This window comes from Hibiscus syriacus, unplaced genomic scaffold (assembly GCF_006381635.1).
Source record: "Hibiscus syriacus cultivar Baekdansim isolate YM2019G1 unplaced genomic scaffold, ASM638163v2 tig00110384_pilon, whole genome shotgun sequence".
Taxonomy (NCBI): Eukaryota; Viridiplantae; Streptophyta; class Magnoliopsida; order Malvales; family Malvaceae; genus Hibiscus; species Hibiscus syriacus.
Window position 1 is genome coordinate 2,995,406 of NW_024062715.1, and position 25,518 is coordinate 3,020,923.

The following is a 25,518-nucleotide window of genomic DNA, read 5'->3' on the forward strand; positions in this document are numbered from 1 at the left end:
TTTAATATTAAATATATATATAACATATGGGCTCAACCCAATCATTTAAACTCAATTAATAATTTAAGATCCATAACTTTTAAACTTAAAAATATTATTAATTAAAAATTATATAAATTTTTTATTTATAATTATATATTTAAATTATTTGTAAACTGTTTTTAATTAAAAAATATTAAATATTATATATAACATATGGGCTAAGCCCAACCATTTAAAACCCAATTAATAATTTAAGATCCAATAACTTTAAACTTAAATCAATATTAATTATTAAAAATTTATCTAAAATTTTATTTTATAATTATATATTTAAATTAATTATAAACTTTTTTTGAATTTAAATATTTAATTTTATATAAATTAGAAAATTTTTAAAAAATTCGGTTAATTCGAAATTAACCGAATTAACCGAAATTTTTCGGTTCGGTTAATATGTTCGAAAAAAAATTCGGTTCGGTTAATGGTTAAAGAAAAAAAAAGTTTGGTTAATTCGGTTATGGTTAATTCGGTTCGGTCGGCTACCGTTTTAACCGAATGAACACCCCTAACCCTGCCCCCCAATGTGGAGGGTGATCCTTGGTTAAGGTTGAATCAGGAAAAAATATTATAGACTCAAAAGGGGACAACAAGAGATATATATATTTGAAAGGATAAATGAAACAATGCCGTTCGTCATCTCATACACAGAAGCTTTTGTAAAAAGAGGTATCCCTAGGGGATGAATATTCAAGATTAATCTTTATTTATATGAAAACAATGTAATTAATGCATGATATATTTATCTAAATCAATCTTTTTTCTTTATTCTTTGAGTATTCAATTACTCGAAATTATCTTCGATAAGTTGATCATGATACCTCATCTCGTCTCTTCTTGTAGGAAGATTGACGGATAATTTGAAAGTTTAGTTCTTTTGAGGTCTTTTGGTTTATGATGGTTTTGTATTTGAAAGGACAAAGGTGTGACTTGGAAGTCGTGTATAAGTGGAAGGTAATGAACCAATCAAGTACCTGAGAAGGTAAACATCTGGATTTGGTGTCTCAAAAATAGGTAGAGACATGACTTCAAAGTCTCAGATAAATGTATGGCCAAGATTTGATTTTAGTAAGGGTCAAGTAATTGGCATTGTATATGGAATGTATAATTTTCCACTTGCCAAAGATCTATAATTCTTGAAAAAGAATATTTAATCTACTTGATACTCAAAAACTTCAAGATTAAAATTTAATTCCTTGCTCATAACCATAAAAGCAACACAAATTTATTTATTGCACAAAAAGCGGAGAAAAGAACAAAAACATGTTCAAACAAGATGCTGAAAGTAGAAAGTACTACAGTGATAGATAACAACTTCCACTTATTTATTTAATTTTCTCTATCATTCCTCGAATGTCGGGTGTGTACTTGGTCCAGGATTGTCATCCTTATTTTCTCCCCATTTCTTGATCATTTCTTGTGTCAAGACTCCCTTGTCAATGAGCGTCTCTATTTGTTTTAACAGTGACCAACAATTCCCTGTTGAATGCCCAAATACTCCCAAGTGAAAATTACAGAAACTATTTTGATCATAGCAATGGGCATAACGCTTTGGTGACACTTTCACCAATCTTGGTGTAATGTATTGGCCTTTAACCAAATGAGGGTACAAATCTGAGATAGATTCTTGAAACACCTTTAGAGTTTTTCTTGCTCGAGAGATTATCACTTTCCTTGATCGTTTTGAACGACTAAATGCTCTCCTGTGATCGAGGGGGTTCTGGATGGTCATTTCAGTTATAATTGGGGTAGTATTAACCAGACTCCTTAAGTTACCCCTTGCTTTACTGGTTTTCAGAAAATTTGATATAGGTATCTGAGGTGTCTTCTGGGTTATATCTGCCTCATTCTTTCTTAGACCTATGTGCCAATCTCGAATTACCTACATGGGAGCCTTTTGATTTCTTTTCCCATTTTCTTGCACCCGATATTCTTCGCAGGATTTGGTCACATTAGTCTCTGTTGAGGCAACGATTTCTGAGTATTGAACCTTAACCCCTTCTTTTACCTTGCATTTTTGAATTGCTTGCTCTAAAGGATCTTGGAAATTTCCCTCAAGGTTACCAGGAACCTTAGCTGAACAATTTGAAATTCCAGTTTGGTTTATCAAAGGAACATCCCTATAGGTCCAATTCTCATTTAGAGGCCACTGTGGCTGAACAAGTCGTGGAGTAGTTAATCTGGCTGAGAGCATTTTGGATGCAATTTTTCACTCGAACAGTAGAAGGAAGGAAATTGAAAACCCTGCACATTCTTTTTCTTCTTGATCACTTTACCACGTTTAACTGAACAAGACCTCACTGCATTAATCTCAGATTCTTTCTCTACGTCAGTATTGTCAGAGCCTCTTATCTTGCCATTCTTGATAGCTATCTCGATCATTTCTCCACTCATGATAATGTCAGAAAAATTATTAGGGGAAACCCCTATCATGTGATTAATATAGAGAAATTTTAATGTACTGATGATCAAAGTAGTGAACTCATTTTCAGTCAATGGTGGATCACTTGAGAAGCAACATCCTTCCATCGTTGTGAATATTGTCGAAAGCTTTCATTGCACTTAATATTCATGTTTTGCAACATTGTTCGATTAGGGGCCATATCAGCCATGTGCTTGTATTGACCAAAAAAAGCTTGAGCTAAGTCTTTCCAAGAACGTATTTGAGTACGTTTTAGCTGATTATACCACTTGGATGCAGACCCAGATAAACTATATTGAAAATAGTGGATCAACAACTTTTCGTTCTCCACATAGCCATTCATACGACGACAGTACATAGTGATATGATATGAAGGGCATGTGGTCCCATTATACTTCTCAAAATCTGGAACTTTGAATTTTGGTGGGGAGAACTAAGCCGGGGACCAAACTTAGCTCTTTGGCGTCAAACCCATAAAATGACTCAACCATCTCTTTAGATTTTATCACCTCTTCTACATTTTTCAGTTGTTGGATGAGTGTTTTCTTCTAAACTAATTCATTTGGGTCAGAGATCTCATTATCAGTACACAATTCATCTAGCTTCAATCCAAAAGCAATAGGACAATCAGTGGGGAACGATGCTCCAGCCTGATATTGTGGGGTTTTTAACAGTGAAGTGAACTGGTGATTGGATTTCCTGATGTACAGAAGTGTGTTCAAGAATGTGAACATGTGTAACACCCAAAGGATTTGTGGGATTTTCAACAAAACTCTTTCTAGCAGTCTGGTGCTTCCCAATCATTTCTTTCATATTGTTCAGTAGATCGATCTGAGAATTTGCGGTATTAGTTTCAATTTGTGCCAACTTGCTCCTCAATTCTTCATGTCTCTCTTTTTGCTCTATCTCAAATTTAGTTAGCCTATCCTCCGTTTTTTAGACATTTTTCTTGTGTTAAGCGTTTTTGCTACAAGGAAGAACCAAGATCACTTTGGTTGAAATCCTTATTTTAATGAATGAATGTTTTAATGTATGATGTAAGTTTGAAAATATAGATGTAACTATGCAAAGATGCAAATGCAAAAATGAAAATGTAAATACAAACATAAAAAATGAAAAGATGCAAATGAAAATGCAAATGCAAAGATGTGAATATAGAAATAAAAATAAGAATGCAAATTGTGCAATATAAAAGCAAATAACAAATACAAAATGAAAATGCAAAGATGCAAAATGCAAATGCATGTACGAAAAGGTGTTACTCAAGAGTGATCATCTTAGAACATATTTTATTAAACACAAAAGTTTACGTGCATCAAACAAAACTTTTACATGTAGGGGACAGCTTTCATTCCTAACTTCAACAAAACTTTACATATATGGAAATACTTTCCCATTTTCTTCTCTAAAGCCAAGTTAGTCTATCAACTTATGGGCCATATTGCTTGTCTGGACTGCAACTTCTTCCGTTACATTTTTTTCCTTCATCTTCTGTGTCAATTCTCGGAGCTGCTTATTTTTCCTTGTAAGAGAACCTTTGTGTTCAAGAAGTTCTTGGACAAGATATTCATATATGTTGCAGTTCTTTTTCAGTTTGGTGACCCCTGTTATCCACTATTCTGGGGTGTTTCCTATGCCAACATTTTGAAAGTCTTGACTGATCTTCTGGAAATCTTCATGCATGGTTTACACTTCTGTGCTCAATTTCTTGTTTTGGTCCTTCAAATAACATGCTTGAGCTTCATAAAATCCTCATTTATTCTGAATGTCCCGACTGATGCTCTTACCATAGACTGTTTTTGGTATCAATATGGTAGGATCTTTGTGTAATACTTTTGGTATTAATATAACAGAATCTTTGTGTGCATAGCTCGCTTCTATCCTTGGAGTTTCCTCAGGATGTCTTTCCTTGGTTGCGTCATATTTTGTTTGATCATAAAACTTTTTGTTCATTTATGAATTCTTTCCAATTTGATGAACAAATCTTTTAAGTCAACACCTTCTGGTTATGTCATGATCATGCAATGCAAACAAAAGAAATCAATACAAACAAGTTAGAGCAAAACAAAATATATAAAAAATAAAAATGAGAAAGGAAAAAATAAATTGGTTAGTACCAATTAATGGAAAGAAAAGATTCTATCTATCATGGTATATAAATCCTAACCTCATGCTTTCTAGTTCCATGCTTTGTTTGGAAAAATAAACCTAACCGCATGATTACTAGTACACAGGCATTTATTTAGAAGAAAAAATAAAATCAAATAAATTGAAAGCTAAATCTTATTTCTCCTTTGTGTACACCTATGAACAGGGTTTCAGTATTGTCTTAGATCAGGAGAATTTTTAGGGTTTATTATATGCAGGGTTTTCAGTTCTAGGAGTAAAGGTACTCGAACTGTCCTTGTTGGTGCCCCCTTGGGCTACCAAACCCTCAATCCTAGTCCATTATAGACTTAAGCGGATCGAGTTTAATTTAGGGGACACATTTCCCTATGCTTGACACGGAGAATAAATTCTCATGAAGACATAGGATGTATGAACCATGAAAGTTACTTGCTAGGTCTGACACAAAGAATAAATTCTCACAAAGACGTCGCTTTCACTCCCACTTAAAAGGGACAAGCTTGATTATAAAGCTTATGTTATGCAATGTTCGTGTTCTGTGTGAGGAGAAATATTCAAACTTCTGACAAACAAATAAACAATGAAATTTAATACCTGAAAGTAAAATAAAAACAGTAATAAAGAAGAATATATAAAATATTATGAAAATAATAAGTATATATATAAAAAATTTGAAAAGAAAGAATTATAAATTAAATATATGAATTTTTAATTTCTAATTAATAGAGACAATTTATAATTGATTTTAAAGCTTGACCAGGTCCCCAGTGGAGTCGCCAAGCTGTCTTAACCGGTTTTCGCCCGGGCACAAATTTTTACTTGGGGGGAAAAGTGATGTGAATAAATGGTTTTAAAATATTTTGGGAGTCGTCATCGACCTTTTGGATTAGGTAGGTCGAATACCTAAAAATTATCTTTTAAAAGAGTTTTTAAGAAAACATCAGTTAAAAGATAAATTGGTCTGCGTTTTAACCAAAAATTTGTTCTTTTTAATAATAAAAAGGGATTCGTGGTCGATTACGTTTGGGGAAGGATTAGCACCCCCACAACGCCCAAAATTGGTACTCATTAATTATAAATTGTCTCTATTATTGGAAATTCAAAAAATATATTTATTCATAATCCTGTTATTTATTAATATAATTTTAAGAAAATATATTAATATATATATATTTTCTTAAAATTATAAATAAGATATTTATTTATTTAGAAATATCAGAAAAAGACTTTTAGGTGCTTTAAGACAGCCCATTTCTTAATATTAAAAAATAAATAAATATTAATAAAATATTTTTCTAAAAATAATTAAAATAAATTAATATATATAATTTATAAAAATAGGATATTTATTTATTTAAGAATATAAGAAAAGGACTTCTAGGTGCTTTAAGACAACCCATTTCTTAATATTAAAAAATAAATAAATATTAAAAAATGATTATTTTTCTTAAAAGTAATTTATATAAAATTAAATTTTTAAATAGGATTTTTATTTAATATATATATAAAATATAAAAAAATAAGTAAATAAATATTATTTATTATATATATTTATATAACTACATAATAATAATAATAATTAAATATATAAACATATAAAAATAAATAAACAATGACTAAAATAAATAAAATTAAAACTATATTATTAAAATATAAAAGGTAATAAAACTTGTAAAATAAATGAAAGTATTAAAATTAAGGACTAAATTATAACATATTAAAATTAAAAGCTCTAATTCAAAAATATTATAAAACTAAGTATTAACAGTATGATTTATCTTATATTAATTATTCGAGACTGAATTAAAAATTAATAAAATTACAGGGGCTAAATATATTATTTACCCTAAATTACATAATTACGGGAAATGACTAAAATATAATAAAATAAAATTCGGGAACAAAATTAAAATGCTCAAAAACTTAATTTAGTGACTAAAATAGAAGTCTACAAAATTAGGGGATAATGCGTATGGTTTTCCCATGCAGGAAATTACATAGAGGTCCTCACCAAAACGACTGGTGAGGGTATAAATACCCTTTAACCAGCCCTAACTCCTTCATTCTTCTCATTTTCACTTTCTTCTCTCTCTAGAAGAGAGAAAAAAATTTCTCTCATCTCTCTCTTAAAGCCTCTGCCCGGAGGGAGCCTGGGGACTGGCCGACCACCTTGCTCCGCCGTCGGCATCGCCGCCGACCACCATACGTGGTGGTCGAAAATTTTAAAAAATCCCCAAATCGAAGCTTATTCGATCCTCAAACCGAATCCACCCTTATTTACCCTTAAAAATTCCTTAATTGCTCCAGATCTAGAATAAACCGAAGATTACCTTCGGTTATCGACAGTTCCCGACGACGTTTGGGCTCTCCGAGGGTAAGTTCTTCTCTCCTTTCTTTTCCTTTATTTCTTTTGTGTTGTTGGTTGTGCTTTCTGCCCCCTCCTCTGTTCGTGGTCTTTTTTTTTATCTTTTTCACAGATAATGGCTTTTATAAGCCTTAATGATGTTGCTATTAGACCGATCCTAAGGATGACTTTCGGTGAGTCACCAAACTATGATGGTGACTCACCATAGAGTTGCAACGTGTGTGGTTGATATGCTTGCTGGAAGCTGCTGGAACGGGGACATAGAGGGGCTGCCATCGTTTGCTAGAAGCTGCTGGAACTGCAACGTGTAGGGGCTGCTCGGGTAAAAATGGTGCTTACAATAGGCATAAGAATAACTATCACCAAATTATATTACAAAGTGTGATCATTTTGATAATTAAAGCTTGTCTCGATCTAGATTAAAATGAAAATTCATAATTCATTATTTTTTTGATGAACTAATTATTTATTTGTTTTTGGAAATGATGAACTAATTCTTTAAAATTTGGCCCCTTTTTAATGTCGACATGTTGTAATGCTAATTATATGAGAACTGTATTCTGCATAATACGCACACATGTTATGTTCTAGCTAAATCTATATGAAGTTCCTTGAATCTTAAGGATGAAGCTGCCAAAAGTTTTTCTTTCCAATTTCAGTCTGTTACATGGAAGCTGGAGACAGCTTTAGGGAAAAATTCTATACGATCAGTTTCATATCTTAGAGGAGGTTCAAGAAAATGTTTTTCATTCGTTTTTTTCTTCCCTATATCGGTCAGCCTTTTTTAACATCAACTTCCTTTTCTTTGCAGGTAGCATTGGTGAGAGTTTAATTGCGACGAGCTGTTCAAAGATATGGATCTCTGAATTTGTGAAAATTTTTCGACCACGAGTTGAGCTATCGGAGAAAGAATGCGATGGTACCAACCATGAAACTTCAGCATAACTGGATCGCATTTCAGAGAACTATGGTACTGTAACACATGCTGCAGATACTAAGATATTAGAAAGAGTGATGAACCCGATTCCAAGATGCATGAAAATGTGGTTTATAAAGGGACGTTTGGTGGTTCACATAGTATAAGATTACTTTAGGAATAAGATTACTATAATGTAACATTACTCTTAGATGTTGTACTACCTTATAGTGGCAGATCCAAAAATTAAAAAAAAAAGAAGTTCCAAAATTTTAATATTGGGGATCTTTTCTTATTTTTTTTCTCCACCCTTTAACAGATCAAACTAATTTTTACAATTTTTCTAAAATAATGAGGATGTACTTGTTCTCTTAGGGGGTTTAGTGCATCTGTTCCTATTATCTTATTTTGTTTGTTTAGTATGAATGCAATATTACAATGCTTAATTGGAGAAATATAAGATTAATTGAATGCATATTTTATCAAATTATCTTTGTGAAATATGTTATTTTCAACGAGTTTAACCCTAAAGCCATCACATTTCCACCATTTCAATAAGAAATGTTATTGTTGGTGATAAATTATTACCTTATAATGATTTTTTTTTCGTGAACCAAATGCCTGTCAAGAGTTATGTAAAGGAAGTGATAACTCCGTGAATATGGGAATGTCCATTTAGTGACTTTTTGATTCTTTTCCTGCTTTATCTTTTGAATTACAGCAAATTGATGTCTCCGAGTTATACCTGTGGCGGAGGAACTCAACATTCTTTTATAATTTTGCCTTTATCTTAATATCACTAGTTGAAAATATTGTTGTTCCTAAACTTTTTGGAAATTAGGCAAGGAATTTGCGAGCATAGCTTTAGCTGTTTCGGTGCTTATACATTCAAAGATTCTCAACGTTCTGACAGGATGATAAGTGAAACGGTAACATCTCAGCTCTTTGTTAAGGCTAAAGATAAAATCTTATAGTCTTAGCTGGGGAATCTCAACTTTCTTTAGCCGATAGAGAGATCGCAATATTGTTCTTTATTTGGTATAATCTCACTTTCCTTTTTCGAAAAGAGAAAACCATTCTTTCTATATTGTTTTATTATTATATTCACGTTATTTTATTGGTTTTAGTCTTCATAAATGCTACAAGAATTGCTATTGATATTTGGGTGTAACGTTAGTGTTTTACCCTCCTTGTCAATTGAATCATTAATTTTGTGTCACCTCTTCTAGGAGTCATCATTCATAAACTAATTTCACATAATTGCAAACAATATCGTATTGCTTTTATATGTTCTTGACTCAGTTGATTGTGTTCTTAACTCAGTTTGAATTTTGGAAGACTCATTAAGGTTTGGGAAATGTTAGACCGTAGGGTTGTCTATTGGTCTAACTCGCGTTTTAAGATACAATCTATAACTTGTTTATCCAATTTACCGAACCAGATTCACATTGTCTTGCTTTCATATTCGACTTATTCTAATCTAAGGCTTGATCGTTAACCTAGTGGAAACATCGACCCTTTTTATGTTTGATAATTTGAACCTGAACCGGATTAGACTGTTGATCGGATTTGACTTGACCTATTTAACTTGATGACCAAGTTTGACTCATTGATCTAGTTTGACCAGTTTGAATGTTAAACCGTTGATTTTCCCTGTAGATAATTGATTTCATGATTTCGACATCTTAAGAATATTTTCGTACTCTATTTTACCAAATTCTGACTCAAAAGTCTCGTTTTGCATTATTACATTTCGGTTATGTAAATTCTGGAATTTATGAATTTAATATTGATCACGTATCTCCGTGCTCTCTAGTAGATCCAAATCACATCCGCTTAGTTTAGCTCGACTTCATATCAACTCGAGATGCGTGTACCCATTCCGTAGTGTTACCATTAAGGTAATGTATGGAATCCTATGCAAATGGATTGTGTAGCTCAACATGGGCTGCCTCATGCAAATGCGTGAGCAATTTGTTAATGAGGTTTTGGAGCTGCTAAGTCAGCTAGTACACAACTGTAGTTTGTTAGTTGGTTGGATTTTATGCCTATATAATGTAATGGGGTTTCTAATAAAATGTTCATTTTCTTGATTAGTTGTTGCTAAAATCAACATGGTGTCATAGCTAGGGTCTTGGGTTCTTTGTTTTTTCTCACTGGGTTCTTCTTTCTTCCTTGTTGGTGCTGCTCTGTTTATACCAGTCACTGGTAGTATGAGCAGCGGTTCGCAATTCCCTGGGCTCACTATTGACAACGTGTTCACAAATAAGAGATAAGTGTTACTTTTGACGAGTCGAACTACCAATTGTGGAAATAACAAATTCTTCTCACAGTGTCGTCTCTGCTCCGATGAGGTGTTTGATGATGAACATGGCGAAAATGATGATTGGATGTGCGTTTGGTGATTCTAGTTTGATTCGTGTTACTCCTACCCAACCGTTTCAATATGCTCACCAGATGGTTCGGGGTTGTTCTTCTCTTAACTCGCGTGGTGGACGGGAGCGTGGTGGTCGTAGCAGGTTTCAATGACAGTTGTGTGGTAAGCTCGATCACTTGGTTGACCGTTACTAGTACTCGTTTGACTAGACTTTTCCTAGGTTAGGAGTTACAAGGGATATGACTGAAATTCAGGGTGGGGTCATGCCTCCTTCTGTGAGTGTATTCAAATATACTGCTACTGCTTCGGGTCACTCTTGCACGTGCACAAAGAGTGGTGATTAGTCTGGGGTTACTCTTCTTGGATGTGATCGTGGTCCCAGCTTAGCTTGTAAGGGAGATGGTCAACAATCGTAGTAGTGTGTTGATTCCGGGGCTACACATCATGTTACCGTCGATGCGACGCTTGTTGAAGATGGCAGTACGTTTCATGGTGCGAGTAAGCTAGTTGTTGGTAATGGGCTAAGTATTGGTAGTATTGATCGATCTAGCTTATTTACTTCATCTCGTGTGTTGCAATTAAATAATTTACTTCATTTGTCTAGTATTATTAAAAATCTTGGTTAGGTGTCTAAGCTTGCTAGTGATAATGGGGTGTTCTTGGAGTTTCATGCACATTGATGCTTTGTTCTTGATGAAGGTTCTGGGACTGTTTTACTTGAATGAACAGAGAATGGTGGCTTAAATGAGTTTCACTCTCTGTGTGGTTGCTCGAACGATTATCATATGGAAACAAATGTTGTGTCTGTAAATAGTCTGGATTATGATGTGTTGCATAAATGTTTAGGTCATCCGTCTTGTGATGTTTTGCTAAAAGTGAGTAGTTTATATAATACCACTCTTACTAATGAATCGAATAAACGCGTGTGTTGCTTGTCAAATGGGAAAAAATAATAGATTGTCGTTTTTGGATTCACAGTCAATGTATAGTGCTTAATTTCAATTAATTTTTATGGATCTTTGGGGGGCTTCCGCATGTCTCGTCCAATAGGTTTAAATGCTATGTTTCGTTTGTGGATGTGTACTCTCGACATGTTTGGAATACTACTGTTTCACTCGTAGAAGTTCAACTTTCGTTCAAAGCCATGCACGTTTCTTTTTTATAGCCCATAACATAAAGGTTATTATTATTTGGTAGAGGATGCATGGGTGTATGTGTCTCGGCATGTTGTATTTGATGAATTGGTTTTTCTGTTTGCTTCTTGTAATACATATGTTACTGTGATGGTACCATATCTTTCTGCTGATGATTTGTTTGTTATTACTGGGGCTTCAGAAGTCGTGCAATCTGGTGGTGATTATGAAGGTTCTTGTTCGTGTTTGACTGGGATGGAGTCTAAGAGCAGCATTAATGATTGTATTAATGGTCCTACTTTGCATCGCTCGCCCGATATTGTTCTAAGTGCTCCCATAGTGAACCAGTCGATTGCAGTCAACCGAATATGGCTTCACGTACTCCTGTAGTAGATCCAATAGAGGGTAGTCAGAAGGGCTTGGTTTATCCTAATCCTCATGCGTTGTGAGATATTGGCGTGGCACTGTCACAAAAAGGTTCGATGACAAGGCCTAGTTTGTGTGATGAGTAGTGTGCGTCTGTGCCAATGCAAAGACCCAAAAATAATGTTGTTCTTGAACCATTGGGCCAGCTAGATGATCATCCTACGAATGTTGCTCGGATGGTTTCCAATAGTCATAGTATGGTCACCCGTAGTAAACATGGGATTTTTAAGCCAAAATCATACCATGCGATGGAGGTGGTTCATGATGATCATGAACCGACAACAATACGATAGGCTTTAGCTTCGACCAAGTGAAAGCAAGATTTGCTTACCGAGTACGAGGCTCACATTAATAATGGTATGGGACATTGGTTTCTCTACCCAAGGATCAGGCTGTGATTGGATGTAAATGGCCTTCTTGGGTTAAGAAGAATTCTGATGGTTCGGTAGTTCGCTATAAGGTTAAACTTGTTGCGAAGAGGTAGTCTCAGGTAACAGGACAACATTTTCGAGTCCCGTTTAGTCTTGTCGTCCACGATAAATATAGTGCTTGGTTGTCGAAAATAATTAGAAACTTCGGCAGGTGGACGTTAATAATGTGTTTCTTAATAGTGAGTTGGTTGAGAAGGTGTTTATGGAGCAACCACCAGAGTTTGAGCAGCAGTCCGCTTATGGAGATCGGTTGGTGTGTAAGTTGGAGAAGACACTATATGGGTTAAAGTAAGATCACGGGAACTGGTACTCTAAACTTCGTTCCTTCTTACTTAGTATCGATTTTGTTGGAATGCAGGCTGATGTGTCTTTGTTTATTCGAAAAAGTGGGGGTAATAGTGTGTTTGTTCTTGTTTTTGTTGATGACATTGTTATTTCTGGTTGTAGTGATGACTCAGTTGAGGATGTTGTGCGTATGTTGAGATCTAAATTTTCTTTAAAAGATCTTGGTAAATTGACATTTTTTGTTGGCCTTGAGTTTGAGCGATGTGAGGGTGCATTGTTGTTGAGTTAACGCAAGTATATTCGCGAGCTATTGGAGCGAGTAGATATGGTTGGAGCACGGTCGGCCTCTACTCTAATGCTCTCCACACCTAAACTTACTCGTGATGTTGGGCATCCTCTTGAAGGTACTCAGCATTATCAGAGTATTATCGGTGGTTTTCTTTACCTTAGTCACACTACCGGGTATTTCTTATAGCGTTGGTTGTGTTGCTCAATATATGCATCTCCCCTATGAGTTGCATTGGTTAGAACATATTCTTTGTTATTTGAGCGAGACTCTAGATTATGTGTTGATATTTCATTCCTCTACAAGTAATCTTGAGATACGAGCTTTTTCGAATGCGGATTGGGTAAACAATTCTGAAGATAGGCGGTCAGTGTCTAGATACTGTATCTATCTTGGGGACAATCTTATATCCCGATGTTTGAGAAAATAGAAGTCTGTCTGTCACTCCACAACTGAGGCAAAGTATCGTTGAATAGCAGAGGTGGTCTCTGCAATTATATGATTGCATGCTCTTCTTGCTGATATGGGAATTGTTTGTTATGATACTCCAGCTGTTTAGAGTGATAGTACGAGCGTTGTTTCCATGAGTGTCAATCATGTGTTCTATGCTCTTTACAAACATATTAAACTTGATGTTCATTTTGTTCTGAAGAAGGTTGCAAATGGTTCAGTGAGTGTCTATTACGTTCCCGGCCAGTATCAAATTGCCGACGGGTTCAAAATGTCTTCGTTGAAGTTATACTTTCCTATTTTTGGACAGAAACTCAATATGGTTGCTCGTGCTGATTTTGGCGCTTGACACGGTAGGGAGAATGTTAGTATTAAGGTGTCGTATGGAATCTCATGCAAACGGAATGTGTAGTTCAACGTGGGCTACCTCATGCAAATAGCGTGAGCAGTTTACTAAGGAGGTTTTGGAGTTGCTTAATCAGTTGCTGCACAGCTTTAGTTGGTTAGTAGGTTAGATTTTATGCCAATAAAAAGTACTTCTATAATGTCTACTACTCTTTCCGTCACACTAAATGTGTCTATTATTGACTTTTAAAATGTCAAAAATATTAAACTTTGACCCTTATATTTTAAATATTTAAATACTTAAATTTTATAAAAATATATATTTAAAAACTACTTGATTTAAAGTTTTTAAAATATCTTTTTCATACTTCTATTAATAATAAATTTTAAATAATAATGAGTCAAAGTTAAAAATTTAACTAAAAAAAGTCAATAGTGAACGGATTTAATGGGACAAAGGGAGTACTTTTGTGATATATATATATATATATATATATATATATATATATATATATATATATATATATGTGTAAGCATATCTGAATGCTAATTAATGTTGTATTGTGTACGATCTAGTGGTTGATATAAAATTCTTTTTGAGTTCCTATTTGAAGGTTAACTCGAAATCGTTTTAGGAGGGTAACATCCTCATCTTGTTTTATGATCTCTGTTTGAGTGTCTCTTCGGAGGTTAACTCAGGATCCTCTTCGGAGGATAATATCTCCATCATGTCTTCTGATTTATGTTGAGTAAATCTCTGAAGGTTAACTTGGGATCCTCTTCGGAGGACAACATTATCATCATGTTTTCTGTTTTCTTTTGAGTTCCTTTTTAAAGGTTAACTCAAGTTCCTCTTATGAGGGTAACATCTTCATCTTGATTTCTATTTTCTGTTTTGGGACATCTTTGGAGGTTTCTAGTTCCTCTTCGAAAGGTAGCATTCCCATCCTATTAAACCGAAATGAAAGATAATGCTGTGAACTTCTGTTGCAGTATACTGTTGGTAAAATATTTGGATCTTATTATTGGACACACTATACTTTGTAGTTCACTCTGCCTTTTAATATTATCTAATTACACCTAGAGGACACATTGAACTTGTAGTTCACTTTGTTTTTTTTTATTTCATTTTCCGATTATATAGATGTTGGATAGGTTTGACTATCAGAGGCGTAGTCTCGAATGCATATTGTATGATGTTAAATATTTATTTTTAACCTTTTTAAATTATAGCATGAGTTTATTCCTCATATCATAAATTGTAAATGTTTTTAAGATAATTTCTTAAACAAAATTCATTTGTAAATCATTTTTGTAATCAACGTGGCTACACCGATTCAATTGTAACTCTTAGCATTGTTTAGGGAATTACAAATTAAAAAATTCATTAAAAAATATATTTAATATCCACGTTATTTTCATTGTACACAAATTCAAGATAGGAAAAAAGTTTCTTTTCATTTTGATTGTTTTTATTGTCATTTTTTAATATGGGAAAATGTATTCTTTTTTACTTTTATTGTTTTTATTGTCATTTAAAAAAATAAGAAAAATATTTACAAAAGTTAAAATGGTTATTAATATTTTATGAACATTTGCACAAAATACTTCATGTTATTGTCACGCCCTTGGAACTTCAACTCCTCGAACGTGTGGCCTTAGTCACTTTCTCTGTGATTGCGGCTAAGTCATCCTAAAACAACCCAAGCAAAGATGCTTAGATTCTCAACGGAAGAAAAGAATAAGAGAACTAGCACAAAAGCAAGACAAGAGAAATTTGAGAGAATGCTCTGTGATTTCTCAAAATGAAGAAGTGAGTACAAATAAGGAGGAGAGACCTCTATTTATAGTTAAAGCTCCCCTCAATGAACAACTAAGATCTAAGTACATCGACGGTCTAGATCAAATATAATCTCCTAAATCCCACTAATCAAGGGATTGTGATTACAAAATCTCCTTAACTAAGGAAACTCTATCAAGCTAGTTATATGTTACCTTAGATAAAAGATTACAAAGTTTATGGAAAGAATCATGAGGATTTTGCATTAAACCAAGGATTCTCCTACCATATACGTGCAAGGCTCTTCATCTCCATGGAATTGACCAATCTTCATGGGTCCAGGAAGGTCTAAAATGCCACTTAAGTATTCTTGGGCTACTTCTGTTATGCTGACCTCGGTTGTGGGCTCGCAGTCCGTGACACCCTCCTCCACTGGTTCCGGTGACGCCCTCGTCACTCGTCTGGCATGAAACTGGTCTATTATGGTTTTGAATTTCCAAAGTCCCTCGGCATTCTCCTAATTCCCTTCACACTCGGGTTGTCCCTTCCACAGAACAAAGTACTTATGCCTCGGGTGGTGTCTTGGTCATCGAATAACTCTCTTCGTCTGTATGTCTTGAATCTCCTTGTCATAGTAGACTTGTAATCTGACCGGCGCTCGGTGTGACTTGCCTCGATTTGGATCCTTCGTATCTTGGTAGTACGACTTGAGTAGACTAACATGGATCACGGGATGCGCTCGAATAGTTGGAGGTAACTCCAATTTGTAGGCCATGGTTCCTACCCGCTTCATGAGTCAGAACGGACCCTCATACCTTCGCACAAGCCCCTTGTGCACATCTTCATTGCACAAAATGTTGGCCAATTTCGCATGGACAAGATCGCCAACTTCAAAGTTCACGTACCTATGCTTTCGATCGACCCACTTCTTGGTCCGCTTCCTCGCCTTGCAAAAACAAGCTCGGGCTAAGTCATGTTGCTCATGCCACTCCTTGGCAACCTTGTGTACTGATTGATTTGGCCCCTCATACTTGGTAACAACCATGTTGGGTATAACCAGTTGTTGCCCGGTCACGATCTCAAACAGACTCTGGTTTGTCGCCTCACTCCGTTGCAAGTTGTAGGAAAACTGGGCCACATCCAACAACTTTGACCAGTCACGTTGGTTGGCACTCACATAGTGCCTCAGGTAAATCTCCAATAGTACTGCTATGAAAGTAGTGCCAAAGTTCGATCAACTCCCGGATGTCCTGCCCACTTGGAATCATGACATTCCTTTATGAGCTCCTTACGCAACTTTCCATATCGAGGCACAAAGAGATGATGTCCTCGATAATAAAACAACTCCCCCTCGAGCCAAAACTCCCTGGTTCGCCCCTCCTTAACTCTATCAATGATTCTTTCGGCCACAGGGTCATGGGGCAACCCTTCGAGCAAAGTACCCTCCACAGTCTCGATGGCATACCTCTAGCTTAAGCCATATGCAACATAGTTCACCTTCCCTGGCTTGTACTCCATGGAAAAATCGAACTTGGTAAGAAACTCTTGCCAATGAGCCTACTTAAGAGAAAGTTTCTTTTGGGTGAGAAAATAACTATTTGCAACATTGTCGGTAAAAACCACAAACTTAGAACCAAGAAAATAATGACGCCAAGTGCTCAAACAGTACACCACTACATTCATCTCCTTCTCGTGAACCAATTACCTCCTCTCGGTCTCATTGAGCTTCCGGCTCTCATATGCAACTAGATGTCCCTCTTGCATAAGGACTCCACCAATGGCAACATTGGATGCATCGATGAAAACTACAAAAGGCTTGGTGTAATCTGGCAACACCAACACTGACTCACTCACCATGGCTTCCTTGATCTTTTCAAAAGACTACTGGCACTCCGTGATCCACTCTCACAACTTTTCCTTCTTGAGCAACTCAGTCAAAGGTGTGGCAATCTTGGAATAGCCTTTCACAAACCGTCGGTAGTAGTTGGCTAATTCCAATAATGCTCTCAACTCAGTCGCCTTGGTGGGTGGCTTCCACTTATCAATCGCCCGAATCTTGTTCCAATCCACCTGGAGCTTGCCTCCTCCAATGATATGGCCAATGAACGACACCTCCTTCTGCGAAAACGAGCACTTTTCCTCTTTGACATAGAGCTCGTTCTCCCGTAAGATTTGGAACACCCTTTTCAAGTGCTCAACATGTTCCTCAAAGGTCTTACTATATACCACAATGTCATCAAGGTAAACTACAATGAAATAATCGATAAAGGGTTGTAATACCTTATTCATCAACGTCCATAAGGTAGGGGGTATTTGTGAGGCCAAAGGGCATCACAAGAAACTCATACGAACCGTAGCGCGTCACACAAGCAGTATTCGGATCATCACATTCGGCTATCCTGAATTGGTAATATTCGGACTGCAAATCCAACTTGGTGAAACACCTCACACCACCAAGTTGATTAAACAAGTCGACAGTCAACGGGATCGGGTACTTGTTCTTCATGATGAGATTGTTCAAATCTCGATAGTCGATGCACATTCAAAAGGGAGCTACCATGCTTCTTCTGGAATAGCACCGGTACACCAAAGGGTGCCCTTAACGATCAAATATACATCTAGGAGCTCTTTCAACTGTCTACGAAGCTCTTCTAACTCCTGTGGGGCCATACGGTAGGTTGCCCTAGTGGGTGGCTCCGCATTCGACATGAGCTTGATCTTGTGGTCCACCCCTCTCTTCGGTGGCAAACACTTTGATAACTCGATTGGCATCACATCCCTAAACTCTGCCAACACTTTTCCCACTTCATTCTATACTTTCTTAGTCACCGTGGGCTCATCTCCCACATATGATGCCACAAAGACGAGTTCTTCACTACGCACCCCCTTTGAGAACTGGATCGCATACAATATCTTGGCATCGATTTTGGACTCTTGACACCGGAACAATGTATTGGTGTTTTGGATAACAAATTACTAGGCAATCGGAAAACGGCAAGGGGGACCCATTAATCTGATCAAGGAAACTAATCCCAATAACAAAGTCAAAATCATCGAGTGGGATTACCTTTATGGACTCTTTCCCGGTCCATCATCCAATGCTGAGATTGATTCTTTTTTCTTCACAAAAAATTGAAACTTCTTTGGAATTGATGGTTTTAATAAATCCACTTATCTTCTCCACATGAAGATCAAGTTTCTTGGCAGCTTGTTCGGACAATAACAACTCTGAGGCACCTATGTCCACTAGTACACCTCATATTTTGGCCCTCCACAGTGATGTCTACATACCTCAGACCCTTCTTGATCTCTATGGAGCTAATGATGGAACCAAGCTTCAAGGTATCCTTATCTTCCCCATCATTCTCCTTGATGGTAGAAACTTTCACAAGATGAGGACAATCCCTCTTCATGTGATTTCCTCTATAATTGAAGCATGATAGGTCACCCTTATTCTCCCAAGGATTGAAGAGCTTCTTGGGTCAATAATTATGCTTCCCATTACCCCCTGATGGCTTGTTGGAGCCTCCTTTGGCCTCTTTCCTCCACCATTACCTTTGGGTTTTGGCTTTGATTTGAGAGAGTCGGTCTTCTTCACTTCAAACTGGGCAATGGCCTCGGATGCATCCAATGCCTTGGAGAGTTCAGTCACTCCCCCTCCTCTAGATCTCCAAGTTGGCCCAACGTTGTAGTCCGTCCATGAATACAAAGAACCCTTCTGACTCGCCGAAGTCAGGAATTTGCATCTTGATCTTAGTGAAGTTCTTGACATACTCCAAGATGGTACAATCATGTTTCAATTACTTTAGTTTTGCTCGAGCCTCGAGCGGAGCATTCTTCGGATAGAAATACTCTTTGAGTTCTCCCACAAACTCCTCCCATGTCCCGATCGGATTCACATTCTTAGAATACCTACGTCACCACCATAACATAGCAGCATCAGTAAGATAATTTGAAGCAACATTAACCTTGGTGGTATCATCCTCGATACCCAGGCCTCAAAAGAATTACTCCATGCCTCAGATGAAATTCTCCACATCTTGGGTAGTTCGACTTCCCTTGAAGTTCTTCATCTTAGGGACGTCGATCCTGGGTCTAGGTGTTTGTGACTCTCCAGTCACCCCATTCAACACAGCAGCCTTGTGGACAAGCATCTCACTCTTAAGCTCTTTCACCTCCCACATCATTTCGGCCCTCATGGCCAAGTACATGCTCTCGTGGCCTCTGGTATGCTCATCCACCTTCTCTGCCATCTCGTCGATGAGTGCTTGAGTTTCCTGGCCAAGTCCTTCTTCCACAGACTCCAATTTCTCCAGGCGAGATTCAACCGAATCATGAGTCTCCTTAAATTTGTTGTACCTGTCTTCCAGCATACCAACTCTTTGCTCAAATGATGCCATGACATCCTTCGAGCTTCAAAGCTTCTTCATCGCAACAACACGAGTCTTCATCACTTCGATGGTTGTCGAGACCTCATCATGGTTTCGTTGTTCCATTTCTCGCAAAACTAGCTCGAATACCACTTGTCTCACCCTTGTAACTTCAAAGCCTTGAACATGAGGCCTTAGTCGCATTCTTTGTGATTGCGGCTAAGTCAGCTTGAAAATAACCCAAACAAAGATGCTTAGATTCTTAACGGAAGTAAAGAAAAAAGAACTAGCACAAAAGCAAGACAAGAGAACTTTGAGAGAATGCTCTGTGATTTCTTAAAATGAAGAAGTAAGTACAAATGAGGAGGAGAGGCATCTATTTATAGTTGAAGCTCCCCTTAATGAACGACTAAGATCTAAGTACATCGATGATAAATGCTTAATTTAGTTAATATTTTACTTTTAAATTACTCTTTAATCATTGATTTTTGTGGCTTATTTGTTCATTTTAATTCATTTTCTGTACAGGACTTAAGATTCTGGAAATTGCACAAAAAGGGCACAATTCTGCATATTTTTTTATTTTCAGAATCAAAGCTGGCCGGAATTCGGATTTGGATTAAACTCAAGTTTAGAATAATATTTTAAACATTATATTTTATCTTTGTATTTTAGTTTAAATAGGTTTTAGTATTTTAATTAAGTTTTAGGATATTATTTTTATATTTTATCTTTGTTTTAGGTATTTTAGTTTAAATAGGTTTTAGTATTTTAATTAGGATTTAGAATATTTTATTATATTTTTTAGGTATTTTAGTTTAAATAGTTTTAAGTGTTTTAATTAGGATTTAAGATGTTTTAGCTTGTTTTTAGGAATTTGAAGGCTATAAACACCCTCTAAGGGTGAGCCTAGAAACATATATCTCTCATTTGAGAATAAAATCTTCTTTTTCTCTCTAGCTTTCTCTCTATTTTTCGCATACTTTTCTATTATGCTAAGTATGACTTTGGTTATGCTTAGCTAATTTTCTTTCAAGCCGAAGGCTAAAGCGAAGGCTCAATTCCAAACGTGAGAATTATAAGGTACTTAAATCGCTTCAGATTTCCTCTCTGTTTTCTAAGCTTACTTTTCAAATCAAAACGATTTTTGACATAGGTCTGGATATTGTTATGGTTAACGTTTGAAGAAGGATTTGCTTATTGAAGTATATTCAACTTACCGAGAACACACTTAGCAAAATTGTTTGCTAAGAGGAAATTGAGATCGGAGTCAGTTGTTATTGAAATAACACAATCCGAGTTGGCAGCGAAGAATTGTTCTTGTAGTAACCAGCGTAAATCTTGAAGTAAAAATATGTGTTGAGTTAATCGATCGATGGAATTGGCCAAGAGGGGGTGAATTGGCAATAAAAATTTCGGTGGAAGCTTTTGCAGAAAATTGAAAATATTTGCACAACGATTTAGAGTGGTTCGACTTTCTCACCCAAAGTCTACGTCCACTACCTTAGCTATCCACACTAAGGATTTTCCAACAAATTCACTAATTTGTTCTTTCTTTTGAGGACAAAGAGTAACCTTACAAATCCCTCAAGAAGTATACCCCAAATTCTTGAGCACTCTCTCCCAAAGAGAAATACACAAATTTGCAAACTTACAAGGAAAACCTCACAAGGTAGATTGTTTGCACAATGCTAAAACAAAGAAAAGAACACTCAAGAATGAATACAATTGAGTACAAGTAGTTTTCTTGAAAGCAAAATGAATATTGAATGAAAAATAGGCTTGAAGTGCTCAAACAATTAGTTTGATGCTTTCTCTTTGATTCTCTCTTGATTCTAGTTGCTTGTTGTTTCTTGTTATTTATCAATGGTTTCTAAGCTTGTTTAAATACACCTTCAAATGATTCTGAACGTTAGGGATGCTTAGTGGAGTCAATAGAGCCGTTTAAGTGTGAAAACAATTAATTAATGCAGTTGGGAGCGTCAGTGCATCGATGCATACCCATGGTGCATCAGTGCATCAATGCATACCCATGGTACATCGGTGCATCAATGTAAAATTCAAATATTTTGACCGTTGGACCCTTAGTGCATCGGTGCACTAAGAGTGCATCGATGCATCAAGTGCATTCGATGTTTCAAAATAGCCAGAGTGCATCGATGCATGGCTGGTGCATCGATGCATCAAATGCATTCGATTTTTTCATAAAATCCTCAGTGCATCGATGCATGAAATTCATTCGATGTTCAATTTAATTAATGGTGCATCGATGCATGGATCGGTGCATCGGTGCATCACTTTGATAAATTGATTTTAGGCTTAATTTTGGTTCAAAATACTTTATGAAAATTGTTTCAAAAATAGTTTAAGTATAAAACACAATTTTACATATTTAGTAAGGTTTGAATTTGATCTTGAAAGACTTGGAGTAATAATTTGATATTCGATTAATTAAATCAAACATACTTAGAAACTCTTTTGTAAAATCTTAAAATTCATTTAACTTAATTTGTTATATCGAAACATCAAAAATGTTTTCAACAATCTCCCCCTTTTTGATATAACAAAACACTTGAGTAATTTTAAGCTTTTATTCGAGAATAAATTTTGAAATCAAGTTTTGAAATTACTCCCCCTTACTTTAACACTTTAACACTTCTCCCCTTTAAAACACTTTAACATTTCTCCCCCTTTTTGTTAAATCAAAAAGACTCAAAAATAATTTTAAACAAGGATTTGAAAAACATAGCCAATTGATTTTAAATATATATATAGCTTAAGCTGCTAAGATCACAATCAAAAGAGTGATTAGCCATTAGTTCCATAATCAATATTCATAAACAAATGTGAAATGGCATAATTGGTCATATATATCTAATGATGCAAAAATAAGAAAATTCAACCAAACCATATATATATATATTAAGTTCAAAATCCAATCATCCAAACCATAACAAATTCAAGCATTTAACAATCCAAAACAAACAATCCAGAAACATAAAAAACAATCCAAGTTTGAAATACTAAGAAAGCATGGAGAAAAGGTCTAATCAATCGGAGGGTCGGGAGGAGGAGGATAATGAGCTCGAACTTCAAGAGTGAGCGCGTCCATACGTTCACGCATCTCCCGCTGAAACTCAGTAATCTGAGACTCCATGGAGGTAAACCTCAGATCAAATGACTCCAAGAAGGATATAAAATATGGTGGCATTTGATCTTCTTTCCGTGCCGGTTCCGGTGCAGGCTCATCATCAGGAACGTGATCGTTGATATCTTGCATAAGTTGTTGAAACTCAGGATCATCGTCAGCAACCTGAGCCGGAGGAGGAGGAGCACGAGAAGAGCTAGGAGCAGCTTGTGAAGAACTAGATCCCGGGGTTTACTTACCAGGTCTAAAATCCCATAGAACAGTTACCTCGTCTTGTTTCCAATCAGCTTTCTTCAACGGGGTTAGATTGATAGGGTTTTGGAGAGGAATGAGATTGTCAAGAGAGAAGTCTAGACCGAGTTTGATAAAAAGGTTTATAAGAAGACATCCATAAACTAATGTTTCGACATGTTTTGAAGGAACAATGTTTATGATGTTCACTAGTTGACTAAAAATAATGTGGGGCATATTTATTTTGATTTTGTTCTTAAGACAATACATCCACCATAAATCCCTAGCACGAAGAGTGGAGTACCTACCTCTGGATGGTCTAAACCACAAAGAGATCATCAAATGAAGAAAACGATCATGATGAGATCGTAAAGTACTAACATTAGCGTTTGGAACGTAGGGATAATCCACAATTTCATTTTCATTATATAACCCATCATCATCTAACCCAAAGCGTGAGGCTATAGTCGCGAGGTCAGTATTAATATATTGGCCTAAAACATAGGATCTAATAGTTATAGTCCCACATTGAGTTTCATTTTGAATACATACCGTATTGGAATAGAAAATGCGGACTAACTATTGATAAATGATAGGTTTGAGCTGAAACATTTTATCAAACTTCCAAGCTTTAAGAATCGGAAGGTATTCAAAGTCAATATCTATCATAGCTTGAAGAGAAGGAATACGCTCTTCCCGAATTCTATAAGATTGAAAAGTAGAGATGTAGGTGGAGGAGGAATGGGATTATGAGGTTGGTTTGAACGAGAACGACTCGATGAAGTTCTAGGGTGTTTGGGATTAGACATGGTTTAGGAGTCGAAAAAAGGAATATAACCTGCAAATTGAAACACATGTATGCAATTTAATCAATCCCAAAACTCAATTGAGTCCGTAATAATTCAAGGTTCTCTAAATTGAATCCTAATGGGCATAGTTTTGAAAACTATTTGAAAACAATTTTTGTAAAATCATAATATGTATAGTTTTTATGAAAACAACATAATTAAATCAAAAACATCAAATTTAAAAATTAAATTCAAATTTTTGATTTTTTTATTTCAAAAAATTTCTTTGAAAATTTGTGAGTTTTTGATGAAATTGGTTGTAAAATTTAGTTTGTAATCATCAAACAATCAATGCCCGATAAAATGTTCATCCTAGAACTAATTAAAACTAGTCCTAAGATTAGAATATGATAAAATAGAGGTAGTTAGAGAAATACCTTGAAAATTTCGGATTTGAGAGGAATGAGATGTTGTGTTGCACAATTTAATGATAGTAGCAAGATATAGAGATGAAAAGCTCGAAGATTTCGACAAATTTTCGATGATTTTGAGCAAAATGATATTTTTGAATGAGAGAGGGATGAATGACGGGGTGTTTTGAGGTTTAGACATTTGAAAGAATTGAGAAAATAGGGTTTTAATACCTAAAAACCCGACGGATGCATCGATGTATAGCCCTGTGCATCGATGCACATTCAAGGCGTGCATCGGTGCATCAACATGATGAATCGATGCACATTCAAAGGGATGCATCGATGCATTGTTAAGTGTATCGATGCATTAAGCACAGAAATGACAAAAATCCGTTTTAAAACTCTCAAAATGCTAAATTAATTGGCTCTAGTGGTATTGACAACTCATATATTGAAAATTAATCATGTTCAATCAATCAAATTAATCCTTAAACTACTTTTGAACAAAAAAATTAATTTTCATCAAGCAACATAAACTCCCCCTAACTAATAGCAAAGAATGCAATAAAAAATTACTATTATAAGCATTTTTCATTTATACTTAAAAGTGATAAAATTATTTTAAACACTAAGTGAAGATAGGCCAGTTAAACCTAATTCTTTCCTAAGTGTCCAAAATCTTTCCTTGTCTAAAGGTTTTGTAAAGATATCCGCTAATTGGTGTAAAGTATCAACAAATTCTAGAACTACATCTTCCTTAGAGACATGGTCTCTAATGAAGTGATGTCTAATTTCAATATGCTTAGTTCTAGAGTGTTGGATGGGATTTTTAGTGAGAAAAATAGCACTAGTACTGTCACACTTGATAGGAATGGTACCTACTTCAATTCTATAATAAAAAAGTTGTTTCATCCATAAAACTTGTGCACAACAACTATAGGCTGAAATGTATTCCACTTCAGTGGTAGATAATGCAACACAATTTTGTTTCTTTGAAAACCAAGAAATCAGCATATTTCCAAGGAATTGGCAAGTACCAGAGGTTCTTTTCCTATCTAATTTGCATCCTCCATAATCCGCATCGGAAAAGGCATGCAAGCTAAAGCTAGAGTCTCTAGGATACCAAAGTCCTAAACTAGGAGTGTTCTTAAGGTATCTAAAGATTCTCTTAACAGCTAGTAAATGT

The 25,518-nt window shown here is 35.6% G+C and overlaps 1 protein-coding gene across 1 annotated transcript; it reads right to left on the bottom strand.

The window, feature by feature from the left end:
* Positions 1-17,287: 17,287 nt before the first annotated feature.
* LOC120122175 (uncharacterized mitochondrial protein AtMg00860-like) lies at positions 17,288-17,888 on the bottom strand. The gene is made up of 2 exons (XM_039141392.1): positions 17,735-17,888; positions 17,288-17,628 (listed from the first exon to the last, which is right to left on the bottom strand). Exons 1-2 carry the CDS (start codon positions 17,886-17,888, stop codon positions 17,288-17,290), a joined length of 495 nt encoding a protein of 164 aa, XP_038997323.1.
* Positions 17,889-25,518: the final 7,630 nt, after the last annotated feature.

What these genes read in the sequence shown, in the direction of transcription:
- LOC120122175 (XM_039141392.1), bottom strand. Translation starts at nt 17,888, where the DNA reads ATGAAGAACAAGTACCCGATCCCGTTGACTGTCGACTTGTTTAATCAA. An exon ending in TGCTTGTGTGACGCGCTACG is followed by an intron (nt 17,629 to 17,734) that starts GTTCGTATGAGT and finishes ATTTCATTGTAG; the next exon opens with TTTACCTTGATGACATTGTG.